General features: G+C 52.7%; 3 protein-coding genes across 3 annotated transcripts; all 3 read left to right on the forward strand.

The window, feature by feature from the left end:
• The first annotated feature begins 9,646 nt into the window (after positions 1 to 9,646).
• Positions 9,647 to 9,976, forward strand: LOC147980572 (uncharacterized). Its single transcript, XM_087515666.1, has one exon. The coding sequence runs from the start codon at positions 9,647 to 9,649 to the stop codon at positions 9,974 to 9,976; it is 330 nt and encodes a 109-aa protein (XP_087371792.1).
• A 901-nt stretch (positions 9,977 to 10,877) lies between these two features.
• On the forward strand, positions 10,878 to 11,930 carry LOC147980573 (uncharacterized). The gene is made up of 2 exons (XM_087515667.1): positions 10,878 to 11,542; positions 11,594 to 11,930. The coding sequence occupies exons 1-2, from the start codon at positions 10,878 to 10,880 to the stop codon at positions 11,928 to 11,930; spliced, it is 1,002 nt and encodes a 333-aa protein (XP_087371793.1).
• A 600-nt stretch (positions 11,931 to 12,530) lies between these two features.
• Positions 12,531 to 13,363, forward strand: LOC147980574 (uncharacterized). The gene is made up of 2 exons (XM_087515668.1): positions 12,531 to 12,802; positions 12,895 to 13,363. Exons 1-2 carry the CDS (start codon positions 12,531 to 12,533, stop codon positions 13,361 to 13,363), a joined length of 741 nt encoding a protein of 246 aa, XP_087371794.1.
• The last annotated feature ends 7,605 nt before the right edge of the window (positions 13,364 to 20,968 follow it).

Raw genomic sequence — 20,968 nt, forward strand, 5'->3', positions numbered from 1 at the left:
TGCCTACTCGCGCATATGTATGTCCAGGGCTCGCGTACATGGCTGTGGCTGGGTCAGAACGGAGAAACTGTGTCGTCGTGTTCATTGGGAGGCAACAGAATGCGTCGTGTTCATCGGGAGGCAATGGTACGCATCATGTTCATCGGGAGCCAACCGGCTTGGACGGAACAGCCGATGGAAACGAGGCCTGGCGTACCGCGGAATGGAGGAAACGGACCTCCTACGGTCGAAACGGGGTCCTGTTGATCGGGAGGGTGTGGCGTATCACAAAACGGAGGAAACGGACTTGTGTTGGAGCGCTACGGTCGAAACGGGGGTCCTGTTCATCGGGAGGGGTGTGGCATACCGCAAAACAGGACTCCACGGGATACTGTTCATCTCCACCGTCGACCTCCTCTAGCCTCCACGTGGTATTGTTCAACCACCGTCGACCTCCTCCAGCCTCCACCTGCGACTGTTCATCCACGGGCTCCTGTTCATCCAGCCTCCACCGTGTGCTCCTCCACTAGCTACTGTTCAACCAGCCCTCCCCACGGGGGTCCTGTTCAACCACCCGTCCACGGGCTACTGTTCATCCAGCCCTCCACCGGCTACTGTTCAACCAGCCCTCCACCGGCTACTGTTCAACCAGGCCTCCACAGGCTACTGTTCAACCAGCCCTCCACGGGGTCTTGTTCATCCAGCCCTCCACGGGGTCCTGTTCATCCGCCGGCTCGATCGATCGGGGTACTGTTCATCCAGCAGCAACGGCCTCTACTACCACGGGTTCCTGTTCATCCAACCCCCCACCGGGAACTGTTCATCCAAACCCCCTCAACAACGCTCACTATTCATCCAGAGGCAGCATCGATCGGCTTCAGTTAGCAGCAGTAGCGAAGGAATCACACTCGGGTTCGGTTAATAGCAATGGATCGATCGATCGCTCGGGTTTAGTAACGTGTAGCCTGCAGTGCAATCGCTCAGGTTCAGTTAGAGCCCAACGCCTTGCTCTGGTTCAGTTAGAGCACGACGCCTCGCACACACGCGCGTACGTATGAGAGAAACGTGCATCAGTCGGCCCCCGACCACCCACCGTAACTGGGAACTCCCTGATATTTTCCTCGCCCTCGGTTCTACCATGGTTTCTTCCGTCATGGACGGCCCAAAGAATGTCATGCAGCTGCGTCTCCGGGCCGCCCAGGACGAAAAGCCCATTTTCTATCATGATTTGTTGTCATAGAAGTAGGACCCCACCACATCTATGATGATACCGGGTTTTGTCACAGTTATCATCATAGAAGTGTCATAAGTATGATAGAAAAATTTTCGTTCGGCCCAAAATGTCACGGATGTGTCTTTTTTTGTAGTGAAAGCACATACCTTGATAAAGTTTTGAAGAATTTCAAAATGGATCAAGCAAAGAAAGGGTTCTTGCCTATGTTACAAGGTGTGAAGTTGAGTCAGACTCAATGCCCGACCACTACAGAAGATAGAGAGAAAATGAAAGTCATTCCCTATGCTTCAGCCATAGGTTCTATCATGTATGCAATGTTGTGTACCAGACCTGATGTGTGCCTTGCTATTAGTTTAGCAGGGAGGTACCGAAGTAATCCAGGAGTGGATCACTGGACAGCGGTCAAGAATATTCTGAAATACCTGAAAAGTACTAAGGATATGTTTATCATTTATGGATGTGACAAAGAGCTCGTCGTAAACGGTTACGTCGATGCAAGCTTTGACACTGATCCGGATGACTCTAAGTCACAAACCGGATACATATTTTTATTGAATGGTGGAGTTGTCAGTTGGTGCAGTTCCAAGCAGAGCATCGTGGAGGGATCTACGTGTGAAGCGGAGTACATAGCTGCTTCAGAAGCAGCAAATGAATGAGTTTGGATGAAGGAGTTCATATCCGATCTAGGTGTAATACCTAGTGCATCGGGTCCAATGAAAAAATTGTGACAATACTGGTGCAACTGCCTTGGCAAAGGAATCCAGATTTCACAAGAGAACCAAGCACATCAAGAGACGCTTCAATTCCATCCACGACCAAGTCAAGGAGGGAGACATAGAGATTTGCAAGATACATACGGATCTGAACGATGCAGACCCATTGACTAAGCCTCTCTCACGACCAAAACATGATCAGCACCAAGACTCCATGGGTGTTAGAATCATTACAATGTAATCTAGATTATTGACTCTGGTGCAAGTGGGAGACTGAAGGAAATATGCCCTAGAGGCAATAATAAAGTTGTTATTTATATTTCCTTATATCATGATAAATGTTTATTATTCAAGCTAGAATTGTATTAACCGGAAACTTAGTACATGTGTGAATACATAGACAAAATGAGTGTCACTAGTATGCCTCTACTTGACTAGCTCGTTAATCAAAGATGGTTAAGTTTCCTAGCCATGGACAAGAGTTGTCACTTGATGAACGGGATCACATCATTAGAGAATGATGTGATTGACTTGACCCATCTGTTAGCTTAGCACTTTGATCATTTAGTTTACTGCTATTGCTTTCTGCATAACTTATACATGTTCCTATGACTATGAGATTATGCAACTCCCGAATACCGGAGGAACACTCAGTGTGCTATCAAACGTCACAACGTAACTGGGTGACTATAAAGATGCTCTATAGGTGTCTTTGATGGTGTCTGTTAAGTTAGCATAGATCGAGATTAGGATTTGTCACTCCGTGTATCGGAGAGGTATCTCTGGACCCTCTCGGTAATGCACATCACTATAAGCCTTGCAAGCAATGTGACTAATGAGTTAGTTACGGGATGTTGCATTGCGGAACAAGTAAAGAGACTTCCCGGTGTATCTATAATTTTTGATTGTTCCATGCCAATATTATACAACTTTCATATAATTTTGGCAACTTTTTATACTATTTTTGGGGACTAACATATTCATCTAGTGCCCAGTTCCAGTTCCTATTTGTTGCATGTTTTTTTGTTTTGCAGTAAATCCATATCAAACAAAGCCCAAACGGGATAAAAACTGACGGAGATTTTTTTGGAATATATGTGATTTTTGGGAAGAAAAATCAACGCAAGACGATGCCCGAGGGGCCACGAGGCAGGGGGGTGCGCCCCAGGGGGTCAGGCGCGCCCTGGGCCCTCGTGGCCACCCTGTAAGGCGGTTGATGCCCTTATTTGGCCGAAAGAAAGATAATATCCGGATAGAGATCGTGTTAAAATTTCAGCCCAATCGGAGTTACGGATCTCTGGGAATATAAGAAACGAAGAAAGGGCACAATCTGGGAACGCGGAAATAGAGAGAGACAGAGAGACAGATCCAATCTCGGAGGGGCTCCCGCCCTCCCATGCCATGGAGGCCATGGACTAGAGGGGAAACCCTTCTCCCATCTAGGGAGAAGGTCGAGGAAGAAGAAGGAGGAGGGGGGCTCTCTCCCCCTTGCCTTCGGTGGCGCCGGAACACCGCCGGGGGCCATCATCATCACCGCGATCTTCACCAACACCTCCGCCATCTTCACCAACATCACCATCACCTTCCCCCATCTATCTACAGCGGTCCACTGTCCTGCAACCCGTTGTACCCTCTACTTGAACATGGTGCTTTATGCTTCATATTATTATCCAATGGTGTGTTGCCATCCTATGATGTCTAAGTAGATTTTCGTTGTCCTATCGGTGGTTGATGAATTGCTAGGATTGATTTAATTTGCTTGTGGTTATGTTGTTGTCCTTTGGTTCCCATCATTTGAACGCGCGTGTGGATCACACCATAGGGTTAGTTTTATGTTGATAGGACTATGTATTGGAGGGCAAGAGTGACAGAAGCTTTAGCCTAGCATAGAAATTGATGCATACGGGATTGAAGGGGGGCCAATATATCTTAATGCTATGGTTGGGTTTTACCTTAATGAAAGTTAGTAGTTGCATATGCTTGCTAATAGTTCCAATCATAAGTGCATAGAATTCCAAGTCAGAGATGACATGCTAGCAGTGGCCTCTCGCACATAAAACTTGCTAGCGGTCTAGTAACGTAGTCAATTTCTTAGGGACAATTTCGCAACTCCTATCACCACTTTTCCACACTCGCTATACTAACTTTATTGTTTCTTTATCTAAAAAGCCCCTACTTTTTATTTATGTGCATGTTATAGTCTTGTAAACCTATCCTGTTACACCTAAAAAGTACTTCTAGTTTCATACTTGTTCTAGGTAAAGTGAACGTTAAGCGTGCGTAGAGTTCTATCTGTGGTCGATAGAACTTGAGGGAATATTTATTCTGCCTTTAGCTCTTCATTGGGTTTGACACTCTTACTTATCGAAAGAGGCTACAATTGATCCCCTATACCTGTGGGTTATCACCGGTAACGAGACTGAACTAGGTATTGAGATACCGACGATCGAATCTCGGGCAAGTAACATACCGATGACAAAGGGAACAACGTATGTTGTTATGCGGTTTGACCGATAAAGATCTTCGTAGAATATGTAGGAACCAATATGAGCATCCAGGTTCCGCTATTGGTTATTGACCGGAGATGAGTCTCGGTCATGTCTACATAGTTCTCAAACCCGTAGGGTCCGCACGCTTAACGCTCGGTGACGATCGGTATTATGAGTTTATGTGTTTTGATGTACCGAAGGTAGTTCGGAGTCCCGGATATGATCACATACATGACGAGGAGTCTCGAAATGGTCAATACATAAAGATCGATATATTGGAAGGCTATGTTTGGACATCGGAATGGTTCTGGATGAGTTCGGGATTTACCGGAGTACCGGGGGGTTACCGGAACCCCATGGGGAGTGTATGGGCCTTAATGGGCCTTAGTGGGAGAGAGGAGGAGGCGTCCAAGGTGGAGGGTGCTACCTCTTGAGCACTACATTGGTTTTCCCTTGAAGAGGAAAGGGTGATGCAGCAAAGTAGCGTAAGTATTTCCCTCAGTTTTTGAGAACCAAGGTATCAATCTAGTAGGAGACTACACGCAAGTCCCTCGTACCAACACAAACAAATAAGAACCTTGCAACCAACGTGATAAAGGGGTTGCCAAGCCCTTCACGGTCACTTACGAGAGTGAGATCTCATAGAGATAATAATAATAAGATAAATAGCTTGTTGACGGGAGATTAATATAATGGAGAATAGACCCGGGGGCCATAGGTTTCACTGGTGGCTTCTCTCAAGATAGCATAAGTATTACAGTGGGTGAACAAATTATTGTCGAGCAATTGATAGAAAAGCAAATAATTATGAGAATATCTAGTCATGATCATGTATATAGGCATCACGTCCGTGACAAGTAGACCGGCTCCTGCCTGCATCTACTACTATTACTCCACACATCGACCGCTATCCAGCATGCATCTATAGTATTAAGTTCATAAGAACAGAGTAACACATTAGGTAAGATGACATGATGTAGAGGGATAAACTCAAGCAATATGATATAAACCCCATCTTTTTATCCTCGATGGCAACAATGCAATACGTGTCGTTTCCCTTTCTGTCACTGCGATCGAGCATCGCAAGATTGAACCCAAAGCTAAGCACTTCTCCCATTGCAAGAAAGATCAATCTAGTATGCCAAACCAAACTGATAATTCGAAGAGACTTGCAAAGATAACCAATCATACATAAAAGATTTCAGAGAAGAATCAAATATTGTTCATAGGTAGACTTGATCATAAACCCACAATTCATCGGATCTCGACAAACACACCCCAAAAAGAGTTACATCGAATAGATCTCCAAGAAGATCGAGGAGAACTTTGTATTGAGATCCAAAGAGAGAGAAGAAGCCGTCTAGCTAATAGCTATGGACCCGAAGGTCTGAAGTAAACTAATCACACATCATCGGAGGGGCCATGGAGTTGATGTAGAGGCCCTCCGTGATCGATGCCCCCTCCGGCGAAGCTCCGGAAAAGGCCCCAAGATGGGATCTCTTCGGTATAGAAGGTTGCGGCGGTGGAAATAGGGTTTCGTGGTGCTCCTGGATGTTTTCAGGGTATATGGATATATATAGGAGGAAGAAGTAGGTCGGTGGAGCCACGAGGGGCCCATGAGGGTGGAGGGCGTGCCCAGGGGGTAGGCGTGCCCCCTGCCTCGTGGCCTCCTTGTTGATTGCTTGACGTCTACTCCAAGTCCTCTAGATCACGTTTGTCAGGGGGATGGACCCCGGGCAGGCAACGGAACCCGGATCCTCTTCGAAAACAACGGGGTTGGCACTGCCCCTCAATACCGGCATGCGCTTGGCCGGGTCGCTCGACCCGGCCAAGCCCCGCAAGCCGGCCAGACTAGCCGACCCGACAAGACACGTCGACTCGGCCCCAACAACTAGTGCAAGACAGCTGAACCCGGCACGACCGAAGCCTCCTGAACAAGCCAGTACCATCCGTGGCGTGCTACGCAATCCAACCGCAGGTCAACTCCCGTCCCATCCAGGCCGTATGATGGGACGAGACCTCAATCAACGATGACCAACGTAACAGTGCCCCGCCCATGCCTCTGGTCAGCAGGAACGTGGCAACAGTGCCCCTCACCTACCCGTTGACCAGGGCTGGCATGGCTACAGTGCCCCCGCCTTCACCGCTGACGACAGCAAGCGGCAACCTGACGGAGAGCATTGTACATGACTCGACTCGGCCACGCCCTGATGATCGACAAGACGGAGCTCAGTCCCCCTAGGCGTGCGGGGGCCGCACCTAGGGGAACCCGGCGAACCACAAGCCCTCAGCGGCACCTAGCCCGGGTTCCCGGACACCGACAATACGGACCCACCGACTTGTAACATTACCACTGTACCCCTGGGGGGTTGACCTATAAAACCCCCCAGGAGCCCTCATGCATGGGGACGGAGGGAAGAGAACTCATTCCATCACACACACCAAGTTAGCAACACCCGAGGAGAGGGAACTGCCTAAGCCTTGGCCAGCTTCTTTCCTCCTCCATACAGCTCCAGGAGCAACATTGTACTATCAATCATACAACAACACTCGGCAGGACTAGGGGTATTATCTCTCCGGAGAGCCCCGAAGCTGGGTATGTCCCGCGTCCCGCACCCGCTCATTCCAACCTCGCCTCTGGAGTCCACCAGCGCCCTCGAGCCTCCTCCTCTCTTTTGCCATCCCTTGGCATCTGTCGTGCGCCCACCACGACAGTTGGCGCCCACCGTGGGGCAGCTTGAGGAGCTAGCTGGGAACATGCTTCAGACGGGGCCCTTCTCCTACACCGACGAGTCCGTCGCGCTGGCGGACGATGTCGGCGGCGCGCTTGTCGCCTCCTTCACCGCGCTGCGCATCTCTGATGCGTTCGCGGCCGACGAGTACCCCAGCGAGGTGCTCAGCTACTCCGACTCTCCCCTCTCCCTCGGTGGTGGCATTTCCGCCGGGGCAATGGACGTCCACGTGGAGGTCTTCGTCACTGGCGAAGGCGCCTCCTCCTCGTCGAGCAAGACGAGGAAGGCAGCCGAAGCCAGGGCCGCAGTGGAACGGATCAAGCCGTCCGATCCGTTGCGTGCCGCGATGCAGAGCCTCTGCATCCCCATCGACACCGACGTCGACACCACCAACGTCGCTGAGGCCCGAACCCAGCTCGAGGAAAGGCGCCAACAGATGCTGGACCTGTCCGAGACGCTCGCTGCCACTCAGCGTCGCCTGGACGCCACTCGGCTGGAGCGTGATGCCGCCTACGAATTCACGCCCGCCATGGCCGACCCAAGTCGGGTCGCCGATGTGCGTGCCCGGGGAGGAGCGATCGGCCGGGCCCTTGCCACCGTCCCAACTGTCTATGAAACCCCAGCAAAGAACATGCGCACTGCCCAGACAGCCGCAGCCGGCCTGGACCAGCTCGCGGGTGAGGAGCTGAAAGAGCGCATCGGGCGAATGCGCGAACTCCTCCACGCCGCCAACACCCAACAGGACCGCCTCAACCAGCTCGCCAAGCCAGCGGGATCCGGCTCTGCCCGCCTTGGTGGGTCCGGCGAACTTCTGCACACCGCTTCCTCGCCACCCGGCGAGGCGCACTCCGGCTGAGCCCAGACTCGGCCCGACCCGGCCGCTACGGCCGCCGATGGATTGGGCGACGAGCCCGTCCTAGAGATACAGCGCAGACCTGGCCAGCATGGCCGGCGTCCGGGTCCTACCGACCCGGCCCCCGTGGCCTGGCCACAAGTCGACTCGGCCCGCGCGCCATCGACGACGCGGACGCTCGCCACCGCCTAGATCGGCTCGCTCACTCCCTGGAGGTGGAGGAGAGTGGCGCTATCAGGGCGGCGTGCTTCGGCCCCCGCATCCGGGAGGAGCCCTTCCCTAAAGGATTCATGCTCCCCCGCGACACCCCCAAGTACAACGGGACGGTGAAGCCAGGAGACTGGCTCACTGACTACACCACGGCCATTGGCATCACCGGTGCCAATGATCGTCTCGCCGTGTGCTCCAAGGGTCGGCCCGCACGTGGTTGAACAGCCTGCCGATGGGCAGCATCAACACGTGGGTGGACTTCGAGGAAGCCTTCATCCGCAACTTCACGGGGACCTACAAGCAACCCGGCCGCCCTAGCCAACTCGCCATGTGCGTGCAGGGGGCTGTGGAGACCGGTCGCGAGTACCTCGCACGCTGGACCGAGCTCCGGAACAGCTACGAGGGCGTCCATGAAGTCCAGGCGATCCAGTACTTCATCAACGGGTGCCGAGACGGCACCCTCCTCAAGCACAAGTCTTACTCTCCGAGCCGGCCACCATGGCCGCACTCATGGTGACGGCGGACAAGTACGCCAATGCCGACTCAGCCATGAAGATCCAGGTGGCGCTGGATGAAGCCGGCAAGGCGAAGCCGGTTCCCCCTCCGAAGCCGGCCGGCGAAAGCAGCCGATAACAGCATCACCAGAACAACAAGCGCAAGGCCGACCAGCCGGCGCCACGTCGCGGCTGCCGAGCCTGCGGCGGACCCGGCGGCGAAGCACCGGCAAACCAGCAAGACGGCATGGCAACCCGCCATGAGCTTCGAGTAGCTGCTCGACGCCCCCTGCAAGCACCACAGCGGCGAAAAACCCTCCACGCACATGCTCCGGCAGTGCGCCATCACCAAGCGCATCATGAGGAGCGACGTCCCGCCCCCTCCGGCTCCGGCTCCAGGCGCGGGGCAGCCGCCTCTGCCTCCACCACCGCCTCCAGCTGGCGGCGCGATGCGCAACGACGCCTACCCAGACCAGAACGCGGCCTACATCGTCTTCACCAGCCTCGGCGATGACAAGCGCAGCGAGCGCCTCCTTCGGCAGGAGGTGAACATCATCGTCCCAGCCAAGCCGGAGTTCATGCATTGGTCGGATCGCCCGATCACCTAGACCCAAGAGGATCACCCGGCAGTCATGCCGAGCCCGGGTGGTTACACCCTTGTCCTCAACCCCACCATCGTCGCGCGGAGCACATGCAAGTTCTCCTGAGTCCTCAACGATGGCGGCAGCAGCATCAACATCCTCTACCGCGACACGATGACCAAGCCCGGCCTTAAGGCCGAGGACCTGGAGCCGACCCGGACGATCTTCCATTGGCCGGGTCCAGCTAGACGTCCTGTTTGGTGACAGCAGCCACTTCCGGCGCGAACCGATCTGGTTCGAAGTGGTGGACCTGTCCAGCGCGTATCACGCGTTGCTGGGCCGGCCCACGCTCGCCAAGTTCATGGCGGTTCCCCACTACTCGTACCTGAAGATGAAGATACCGGGTCCCAAGGGCCTCATCACCATCACCGGCGATTACCGCAAGTCCCTGGAGTGCGCCCGAGATGGCGCCAAGTTGGCCGAGTCGCTGGTCATTGCCGAGGAGCGGCGCCAGCTCGATCGGATCATCGCCCTGGCAGGCGAGGCCTCCGCCGCGTCGATCCCGACCTCAGGTCCGGCCGATGAGGCCGCCTTCAAGCCCTCCAAGGAGATCAAGAAAGTGAAGCTCAACCCAGAAGACCCCAGCTGCAGCAAGTACGTCATCGTAGGCGCCCGCCTCGACAGCAAATAGGAAGGCGAGCTCGTCGCTTCCTCCGTGAGAATCGGGATATCTTCGCATGGACCCCCAAGGACATGCCGGGTATCCCGAGGAAGTACGCCGAGCACAAACTTCATGTCCGCAAGGACGCCAAGCCCGTCCATCAACCCCTACGACGATTTTCCGAAGAAAAGTCAAGGACCATTGGTGAAGAGGTCACCAAGCTTTTGGCGGCCGGCTTCATAATGGAAGTGTTTCACCCCGAGTGGCTGGCCAATCCAGTCCTCGTCCTGAAGAGGAACAAGACCTGGCGCATGTGTATCGACTACACCGGCCTCAATAAGGCCTGTCCCAAGGATCCGTTCGCCCTCCCGCGGATCGTCCAAGTCATCGACTCGACCGCCGGGTGTGAGCTCCTGTCCTTCCTGGACGCTTACTCCGGCTACCACCAGATCAAGCTGGACCCGGCCGACGCCCTGAAGACGTCCTTCATCATGCCCTTTGGGGTGTATGTTGCTACGTCACCATGTTGTTCGGCTTGAAGAACGCCCGCGCCACCTTCCAGCGCTGCATGCAGAAATGCCTGTTGTCGCAACTCGGGCGCAACATCCACGTGTACGTGGACGACATCGTGGTGAAGACCAAGCAGCACCTCACGCTCCTCAACGATTTGAAGGAAACATTCGCCAACCTTCATGAATACAAGGTCAAGCTTAACCCGGAAAATTGTGTCTTTGGCATCCCGACCGGAAAGCTAGTTGGCTTCCTCGTCTCGGAACGCGGAATTGAGGCGAACCCGGAGAAGATCAAGGCCATCGAGCGCATGCGCAAGCCGGCTCGGCTGCGCGATGTCTAGAAGTTCACCGGATGCTTGGCCTCGGTCAGCCGGTTTCTAAGCCGGCTGGGCGAGAGGGGGCTACCCCTGTACCAGCTAATGAAGAAGACGAGCCCGTTCGAATGGAACGGCAAGGCAGACGAGGCCTTCCAAGACCTCAAGCGCATGCTCTGCACCGCACCCGTCCAGGCCGCACCGACCGACAAGAAGCCGCTGCTGCTCTACATAGCCGCGACCTCACGAGCGGTCAGCACGGTGTTGGTGGTCGAGCGACCAGAGAAGGGCAAGATCCAAGCCGTCCAGCGCCCAGTCTACTACCTGAGCGAGGTGCTCTCCACCTCCAAGCAGAACTACCCGCACTACCAGAAGATGTGCTACGGCGTATACCTCACTGCCAAGAAGCTGAAGCAGTATTTCCAAGAGCACGTTGTCACCGTGGTCAGCACGGCGCCTATCGGAGAAATCATCGGGTGCCGGGATGCCTCTGGCCGGGTTGCCAAGTGGGCGATCCAGCTAGCCGGCCACACCATCCTCTACGAGCCCCGCACCACGATCAAGTCTCAAGCCCTGGCCGACTTCCTCGTCGACTGGACCGAGACCCAGTACTTGCCGCCACCTCCCAACTCGACGCATTGGCGCATGCACTTCGACGGGTCCAAGATGCGACTTGGCTTGGGGGTTGGCATCGTACTGTCGTCCCCAAAGGGCGACCAACTCCGCTACGCGCTCCAGATCCACTTCACCGCATCCAACAACGTCGCCGAGTACGAAGCCCTTGTGCACGGCCTCCGGCTTGCCAAGGAACTCGGCATCAGACGCATCATGTCCTACGGCGACTTGGACCTGGTGGTGCAACATTGCTCCGGCGAATGGGACGCCCGTGACTCCAACATGGCAAGCTACCTCTTCCTCATCCAGAAGCTGTCCGGATCCTTCGAGGGCTGCGAGTTCCTCCACGTCCCGCGCGCAGAGAACGAAGCAGCCGACATGCTTGCCAAGATCGCCTCGTCACGGCAAGCCATCTCGTCCGACGTCTCCCTCGAGCACCCGCGCAAGCCGTCCGTCAAGCCGTCACCGTACTCCGAGTCCATCCACATCTCAGACGACCCGGCCGCACCTCAACCCGGACCGGGGACTGCCGAACCCGGCTAGGGGACTGCTGAACCCGGCCCAGGGGCTGCTCCGCTCGACCCGGCCACCATCGTCCCAGACCCGGCCGTCGCCACACCCGACCCAGGGGTTGCTCAACCCGGCTCGGGGGCTGCCGACTCGGAACCCACCCTGGTGGCCGTCTTCACCGTGGTTATGGATCCATCTTGGGACCTCCCGATATCATAATTTTTGGAGAACGGGGTTCTCCCCATGGACGAGACCAAAGCTCGGGAAGTGCAACGCCGGGCGTCCGCCTACAGCATCATCAACAACGAGCTCATCAAGCGCAGCTCCACCGGCGTGTTCAAGCGCTGCGTCGAGTAGGAATGGGGCATCGACATCCTCCGCGACATACATAAGGGCAAGTGCGGGCACCACGCGGCATCACGATCCCTGGTGGCCAAGGCGTTCCGCCACGGTTTCTACTAGCCCATGGCCCTTGAAGATGCCGAGTCGCTCGTCCTCAAGTGTGAGGGATGCTAGCGCTTCAGCAAACGCAGCCACCAGCCGGCGTCAGCACTCCGCACCATACTAATCGCCTGGCCCTTCGTGATCTGGGGACTCGACATGGTGGGACCCTTCAAAACCGCTCGAGGCGGCATGACGCACTTGCTGGTGGTAGTGGACAAATTCACCAAGTGGATCGAGGCAAGACCAATCAAGAAACTGGACGGGCCAATAGCCGTCCGGTTCATCAAGGACATAGCGGTGCGCTACGGCATGCCAAACAACATCATCACCGACAACGGCACCAACTTTGCCAAGGGCGCGCTCGAACAATACTGCTCCGTCTCTGGCATCCTCCTTGACTTAGCCTCCGTTGCACATCTGCAGTCCAACGGGCAGGTCGAGCGGGCCAATGGACTCATCCTGTCCGGCGTCAAGCCGCGACTCGTCGATCACTCATCCGCTCACCCGGCAGCTGGCTTGACAAGTTGCCAGCCGTTCTCTGGAGTCTACGCAGCATGCTGAATCGATTGACCGGGTTCACCCCGTTCTTCCTCGTCTATGGAGCCGAAGCCATCATTCCAACCGACGTCGAGTTCGACTCGCCGCGCGTCGTGATGTACACTAAAGCCGAAGCTAGAGAAGCCCGTGAAGATGGCGTCGACCTGCTCGAAGAAGCACGCCTCCTGGCGCTCAGTCGCTCGGCCATCTACCAACAAGGCCTAAGGCACTACCACAGCAAGAAAATCAATCCCCTCGCGTTCCGTGAGGGCGACCTCGTCCTCCGACTCGTCCAGGAGCAGGCAGGCCGACACAAGTTGTCCCCTCCATGGGAGGGCCCATTCATCATGAGCAAGGCCTTGCGCGACCGCAACGCCTACTACCTCATCGACGCCCGCAAATCACGGAAGCGCAAGAAGGACACCGCCGGTGAAGAAATGACCCGGCCGTGGAACGTGGAACTCCTCTGCCCGTTTTACAGTTAGCCGCACGAGCATATGTATCGTCGCCTTTTGTAAACGCATGAAACTGCGGGGTCCCCGAACAAGACTCGGGGGCTGCCTTTTGTCAACCAATTTATTGTGTCCTATTTTCTTGCATCACTATGCCATTGAACCCGGCCACCGGTCCGAATCGCTCGACCCGGGGGCTCAGGGGCTGGCTGGCTCGGTCGCCACCCCGCCGCCTTACTTGGTGATTCCTGATAAAGTTAGGACGTCACGGTCCCCCACTTCGCCCTAAAGCCACAGATCCAGCTTTGGATGTCGGCTGGCAAGCACAACGGGCCAAAGCTCCTTTACGCTAAATACACTAAGTCAAAGGTTGCTGGGTCGATCAACCCGGCTAACCATTCATCAAATGAACAGCCGCACGATCGGCTGCTCGCCAACCGGCTTGCCGGATTGCCGCCAACCGGCCCAGTGGGTGTTTCGCTCACGCTCAACGTTTCAAGGGACCCAAGTCCTGCGTACTCCTCTCAAAGAACCGAACTCCTTGTCATGGACTGGAGCCTCGGCCGTCTGACTCGCGGGGGGGGGGGGAGGTTTGTGAAAGGAAAAACGCATGAAATCGGTCCAAAAACGGAAGGCAAAAAAGCAAAGCACTCACGACATTTACACAAGTATTTAAGAAAAGGCCCACGGCCCGAGTTCGTTACACCCTAAAACCCCCAGTGGGTGGGTGGACCTGCTATTTAAACAAATTATTACACGAAGTGTCTCAGGCATCTCCAGGGCCGTGTCGCGGCGTCGACGGCTCTCCCCTAATTGTTTGACAACTAGGTCCCACACCATTGTCAATGTAGTCAATAAACGAGAAAATTACACAACGAGCGGATAACACCAGGGACCAAGCACCTCACCCAGTTGTTTTTTTATTTTCAGAGACGGAGCTCAACTACGCGTTGTGTGGGGGTTGTGACCCTTCTAGCCCACGCTTACGCTTTTATTTAAGCACATGACGAGCCCAGTTGATATCTTTTTTCTATCTGAAAATGGCTAGCCCGGTTCTTTTTTTTGGAGAATACCAAAACCGAGGCCTACTTGCTTTTCTCAGCCCTGCTGGGCTGCAAATCTTTCAAGACGAGGAGGGATTAAGTAGTAAGAAATGGGCTTCCCCGGAAAATGGGCTATAAGTTGTAAGAAATTGGCTATAAATTTTTAAACCAAAGCCAACCGGCAATTACATTAAAATATCAAAAAATGGATTTCTCTACTCTTATAAAAACCTAAGCCAACTAGCAATTACATTAAAATATCGTCTTTTCTCCCACAAGATAAACTACTCATACAAATGCATCTTCATGTTCCGTGCAACGCACGGGCATCTTGCTAGTTAAGATTTTAAATTTCATTCATTTTTTCTGTGGAGAATTGTTTTTTGAATTTTATTTTGATATAATTTTTTAAAATTTATTTTTAATGTGACTCGAAATTTCGTGATTAAAAGAGTTCGGACCCCACCGAAATATGCAAAATTTCGTTGAATTTTTTAGCAGTGCCTGGAATATATGGTCTGTAATGCTAAAAAAAGAATATGGGCTTCAAATATCCTTCAGAATTAGAAAATGGGCTGTAAATTATTGAAAATAATGGCAAATGGGTTGTATGCTAGTTTCCACATATTTGGAGGCTAACTTCTGGGCCTACTAGGTTGACGATGACGCTGTCCTAATTTTATTTGACACGTATGCAAGTCTTTGTCAACTTAGTCAACACAGAGCAGTGATTGTTGGATGTCCATCCAATGGTCGCCGTGCTTCTTCAATCTCTGATATTTCTGCTCCATCCGGCCAAACCAGCGCCAGCGGGACTACCTGCTCCCTCCTCATGTGGCTGGTAGTGCTGCCGCCAGGCCATTCGTCTACCCGCCCGCACATCCTGTTATTTTCCGGCGACGTCAGCCTCACCCCGCAGCCGACGAGTCAGCACTCATACTCCCCTTAGCATGGGCATCCACTGCGGTGGCTTCCCCGGCTCTGGGTCGTTCCCTTCCTGGGCCTCGCCCTCGTCCACCGCGTTTGTGCTCTCAGCGTGGCGAGGTCAACATGGTCAACATACAACAGCCATTGGAAGAGGCTGACAGTAGGGGCCCACATAGGGAAATGCCTCCTTATTACACGCAAAATAATGATTTCTCCACCTGACAGCTGGGACCCACCGGAAGGGCCTCTGTATTTCACAAAAAAAAGGTTCCTCCCGCTGACAGCTCGGACCCGCAAGCTATATCTTCGCACGCAAGGAAGTGCCTCCTTATTACGCACAAAAAAATGAATATTCCCCCTGCTAGCTGGGACCCACCATAGTGTGAGGCTGACTTGTGGGCCTACTAAGTTGACGGGGACGGAGGGCTTTGTCAACTTAGTCAATATGAATGATTCTAGCTCTACTGACCGTACAATGTCCATCCAACGGCCATAGTGCTTCTTCAACCTCTGGTCTTCTTGCTCCAGTCTCCTAGAGCAGTGCCGGTCGTGCCGCCTGCTCCTGCCTCCTGTGGTCGGCTGTGCTGCCATGGAGGCCTCACGTCCCCCTACTACTCCCACCGCTGGCCAGGCCCTATGGCGATGGCAGCCTCACACCGCAGCCAAACCAGTGAACCCTCGTACTCCTCTCCGCGTGAGCTTCCACTGCCGCGTCTTCCCCGGCTCCGCGTCGTCCCCTTCCTAGGCCTCGCCGTCATCCACCGCCCAGGTGCTCTCGGTGCGGCGTGGTCAACGTGGTCAAGGAACGACTTCCATCGGAAGAGTACTGTACATAGAGAGGCTGACAGCTGGGTGCACGGCCGCAGCAAGGAAGTGCCTCCTTATTACGCCCAAAATAATGATTCCTCCACCTGACAGCAGGGACCCACTGGACGGGCCACCATATTTCATGAAAAAAACATTTCCCCCCTAACTGCTGGGACCCACCAGCTACATCTTCGCACGCAAGGAAGTGCGTCCATATTATGGGGAAAAAATGATTCGCCCCCTGACTGCTGGGATGAAAGGATCGAGAAGAGGTGTCTAGAGGGGTGTGAATAGACTCTTAACAAGAAAAGGTTGCAGTTTTTATTTTCTTCAAGTTAAGGTAGAGTTTTAGCACAAGTTTAAACATTCACAATACATATCAAGCAAGCATGACAAGAGTATATGAGCAGCGGAAAGTAAAGCGTGCAATTTGCAAGGATGTAAAGGGATGGGATTGGAGTGTGCAAACGCAGTTGGAGACACGGAGATTTTTGGCGTGGTTCCGATAGGTGGTGCTACCGTACATCCACGTTAATGGAGACTTCAACCCACGAAAGGTAACGGTTGCGCGAGTCCACGGAGGGCTCCACCCACGAAGGGTCCACGAAGAAGCAACCTTGTCTATCCCACCATGGACATCACCCATGAAGGACTTGCCTCACTATGGTAGACCTTCACGAAGTAGGCGATCTCCTTGCCCATACAAACTCCTTGGTTCAACTCCACAATCTTGACAGAGGCTCCCAAGTGACACCTAACCAATCTAGGAGACACCACTCTCCAAAAGGTAATAGATGGTCTGTTGATGATGAACTCCTTGCTCTTGTGCTTCAAATGATAGTCTCCCCAACACTCAACTCTCTCTCATAGGATTGCATTTGGTGGAAAGATGATTTGAGTGGAAAGCAACTTGGGGATGGCTAGAAATCAAGATTTATGTGGTTGGAATGGAAGGTCTTGATCTCAACACAAGTGTAGGTGGTTCTCTCTCAGAAAATGTAAGTTGGAAGTGTAGGCATGTTCTGATGGCTCTCTCCATGAATGAAGAGTGGGTGGAGGGGTATATATAGCCTCCACACAAAAACTAACCGTTACACACAATTTACCAAACTCGGTGTGACCGAATCAGAAAACTCGGTCAGACTGATTCAGTTCATAATGTGATCGTTAGGCTTTTCGGTGGGACCGACATGATCAACTCGGTGGGACCAATGTGCTAGGGTTAGGGTAAAACCTCATCTTGGTTTGACCGATTACACAAACTCGGTGGGACCGATATGAGTAATAAGTGAAACAGAGAGTTGGTCAAGCAAACTTAGTGGGACCGATTGCATATCTCGGTGAGATCGAGATTATTGTAATAGGCAACAGAGAGTTTGCAAGCCCATCTTGGTGAGACCGAGATCCCATCGGTGTGACCTAATTGATTAGGGTTTGTGGCAATGGCTATGTCAAGAGAACTCGGTGGCGCCGGATGGAAAATTTCGGTGGGGCCGAGTTTGACTTTTGTTTTGGGACATATGTGGATATGAGAAAGTGGTTGAGGACTTTGGAGCACATCACTAAGAACTTTGAGCAAGCAAGCCATTAAGCAACACCTCATCCCCTTTTAATAGTATTGGCTTTCCTATGGACTCAATGTGATCTTGGATCACTAAAAGCAAAATGTAGAGTCTTGAGCCAATCTTTTGTCCTTAGCATTTTGAAGGGGTTCCACATCTTCTTGTCCACGCCACTCCATCTGTTGAACTTATCTGAAATATACTAGATAAAAACATTAGTCCAACAAGAGATATGTTGACATTGATTACCAAAACCACCCAGGGAGTACTTGTGCTTTCATGGGACCCACCAGCTACATCTTCGCACGCAAGGAAGTGCCTGACAGTCAGGACCCACCTAATTGAAGCGTGCGTAGCGTTGTCATTCTGGTCGCGAACGTGTACGTACATACTGGTCGATGTAGAGGCGCGCATGTGTGGTAGTAGAGGCACGCACGTGTGGTAGTAGAGGCGCGCACGTAGCATGTACACGTACGTACAGCGGCCAGGGTGCAAGAAAGAAAAATACAGCCACGTACGTACATACGGGCGGGGTCTCGAATGCCTACTCGCGCATATGTATGTCCAGGGCTCGCGTACATGGCTGTGGCTGGGTCAGAACGGAGAAACTGTGTCGTCGTGTTCATTGGGAGGCAACAGAATGCGTCGTGTTCATCGGGAGGCAATGGTACGCATGATGTTCATCGGGAGCCAACCGGCTTGGACGGAACAGCCGATGGAAACGAGGCCTGGCGTACCGCGGAACGGAGGAAACGGCCTTGTGTTCGACTGGCCACGGTGAAAATGGGATCCTGTTCATTGGGAAGGGTCTGGCGTAACGCAAAACGGAGGAAACGGACCTCCTACGGTCGAAACGGGGTCCTGTTGATCGGGAGGGTGTGGCGTATCACAAAACGGAGGAAACGGACTTGTGTTGGAGCGCTACGGTCGAAACGGGGGTCCTGTTCATCGGGAGGGGTGTGGCATACCGCAAAACAGGACTCCACGGGATACTGTTCATCTCCACCGTCGACCTCCTCTAGCCTCCACGTGGTATTGTTCAACCACCGTGGACCTCCTCCAGCCTCCACCTGCGACTGTTCATCCACGGGCTCCTGTTCATCCAGCCTCCACCGCGTGCTCCTCCACCAGCTACTGTTCAACCAGCCCTCCCCACGGGGGTCCTGTTCAACCACCCCTCCACGGGCTACTGTTCATCCAGCCCTCCACCGGCTACTGTTCAACCAGCCCTCCACCGGCTACTGTTCAACCAGGCCTCCACAGGCTACTGTTCAACCAGCCCTCCACGAGGTCTTGTTCATCCAGCCCTCCACGGGGTCCTGTTCATCCGCCGGCTCGATCGATCGGGGTACTGTTCATCCAGCAGCAACGGCCTCTACTACCACGGGTTCCTGTTCATCCAACCCCCCACCGGGAACTGTTCATCCAAACCCCCTCAACAACGTTCACTATTCATCCAGAGGCAGCATCGATCGGCTTCAGTTAGCAGCAGTAGCGAAGGAATCACACTCGGGTTCGGTTAATAGCAATGGATCGATCGATCGCTCGGGTTCAGTAACGTGTAGCCTGCAGTGCAATCGCTCAGGTTCAGTTAGAGCCCAACGCCTTGCTCTGGTTCAGTTAGAGCACGACGCCTCTCACACACGCGCGTACGTATGAGAGAAACGTGCATCAGTCGGCCCCCGACCACCCACCGTAACTGGGAACTCCCCGATATTTTCCTCGCCCTCGGTTCTACCATGGTTTCTTCCGTCATGGACGGCCCAAAGAATGTCATGCAGCTGCGTCTCCGGGCCGCCCAAGACGAAAAGCCCATTTTCTGTCATGATTTCTTGTCATAGAAGTAGGACCCCACCACATCTATGATGATACCGGATTTTGTCACAGTTATCATCATAGAAGTGTCATAAGCATGATAGAAAAATTTTTGTTCGGCCCAAAATGTCACGGATGTGTCTTTTTTTGTAGTGAAAGCACATACCTTGATAAAGTTTTGAAGAATTTCAAAATGGATCAAGCAAAGAAAGGGTTCTTGCCTATGTTACAAGGTGTGAAGTTGAGTCAGACTCAATGCCCGACCACTACAGAAGATAGAGAGAAAATGAAAGTCATTCCCTATGAATCAGCCATAGGTTCTATCATGTATGCAATGTTGTGTACTAGGCCTGATGTGTGCCTTGCTATTAGTTTAGTAGGGAGGTACCAAAGTAATCCAGGAGTGGATCACTGGACAGCGGTCAAGAATATTCTGAAATACCTGAAAAGGACTAAGGATATGTTTCTCATTTATGGATGTGACAAAGAGCTCGTCGTAAAAGGTTACGTCGATGCAAGCTTTGACACTGATCCGGATGACTCTAAGTCACAAACCGGATACATATTTTTATTGAATGGTGGAGTTGTCAGTTGGTGCAGTTCCAAGCAGAGCATCGTGGTGGGATCTACGTGTGAAGCGGAGTACATAGCTGCTTCAGAAGCAGCAAATGAATGAGTTTGGATGAAGGAGTTCATATCCGATCTAGGTGTAATACATAGTGCATCGGGTCCAATGAAAAAATTGTGACAATACTGGTGCAATTGCCTTGGCAAAGGAATCCAGATTTCACAAGAGAACCAAGCACATCAAGAGACGCTTCAATTCCATCCACGACCAAGTCAAGGAGGGAGACATAGAGATTTGCAAGATACATACGGATCTGAACGATGCAGACCCATTGACTAAGCCTCTCTCACGACCAAAACATGATCAGCACCAAGACTCCATGGGTGTTAGAATCATTACAATGTAATCTAGATTATTGACTCTGGTGCAAGTGGGAGACTGAAGGAAATATGCCCTAGAGGCAATAATAAAGTTGTTATTTATATTTCCTTATATCATGATAAATGTTTATTATTCAAGCTAGAATTGTATTAACCAGAAACTTAGTACATGTGTGAATACATAGACAAAATGAGTGTCACTAGTATGCCTCTACTTGACTAGCTCGTTAATCAAAGATGGTTAAGTTTCCTAGCCATGGACAAGAGTTGTCACTTGATGAACGGGATCACATCATTAGAGAATGATGTGATTGACTTGACCCATCTGTTAGCTTAGCACTTTGATCATTTAGTTTACTGCTATTGCTTTCTGCATAACTTATACATGTTCCTATGACTATGAGATTATGCAACTCCCGAATACCGGAGGAAGACTTAGTGTGCTATCAAACGTCACAACGTAACTGGGTGACTATAAAGATGCTCTATAGGTGTCTTTGATGGTGTCTGTTAAGTTAGCATAGATCGAGATTAGG

Source organism: Triticum urartu, chromosome 3A, assembly GCF_056163025.1.
Source record: "Triticum urartu cultivar PI428250 chromosome 3A, HENAU_Tu73, whole genome shotgun sequence".
In the NCBI taxonomy this organism is placed as follows: domain Eukaryota; kingdom Viridiplantae; phylum Streptophyta; class Magnoliopsida; order Poales; family Poaceae; genus Triticum; species Triticum urartu.

Excerpts from the sequence above, each read along its gene's own strand:
- LOC147980572 (XM_087515666.1), top strand. The coding sequence starts at position 9,647 with ATGGCGGTTCCCCACTACTCGTACCTGAAGATGAAGATACCGGGTCCC.
- LOC147980573 (XM_087515667.1), top strand. The coding sequence starts at position 10,878 with ATGAAGAAGACGAGCCCGTTCGAATGGAACGGCAAGGCAGACGAGGCC. Across the intron at positions 11,543-11,593 it reads GCATCCAACAACGTCGCCGA|ACGCATCATGTCCTACGGCG; the intron begins GTACGAAGCCCT and ends ACTCGGCATCAG.
- LOC147980574 (XM_087515668.1), top strand. The coding sequence starts at position 12,531 with ATGACGCACTTGCTGGTGGTAGTGGACAAATTCACCAAGTGGATCGAG. Across the intron at positions 12,803-12,894 it reads CGGGCCAATGGACTCATCCT|CATGCTGAATCGATTGACCG; the intron begins GTCCGGCGTCAA and ends GAGTCTACGCAG.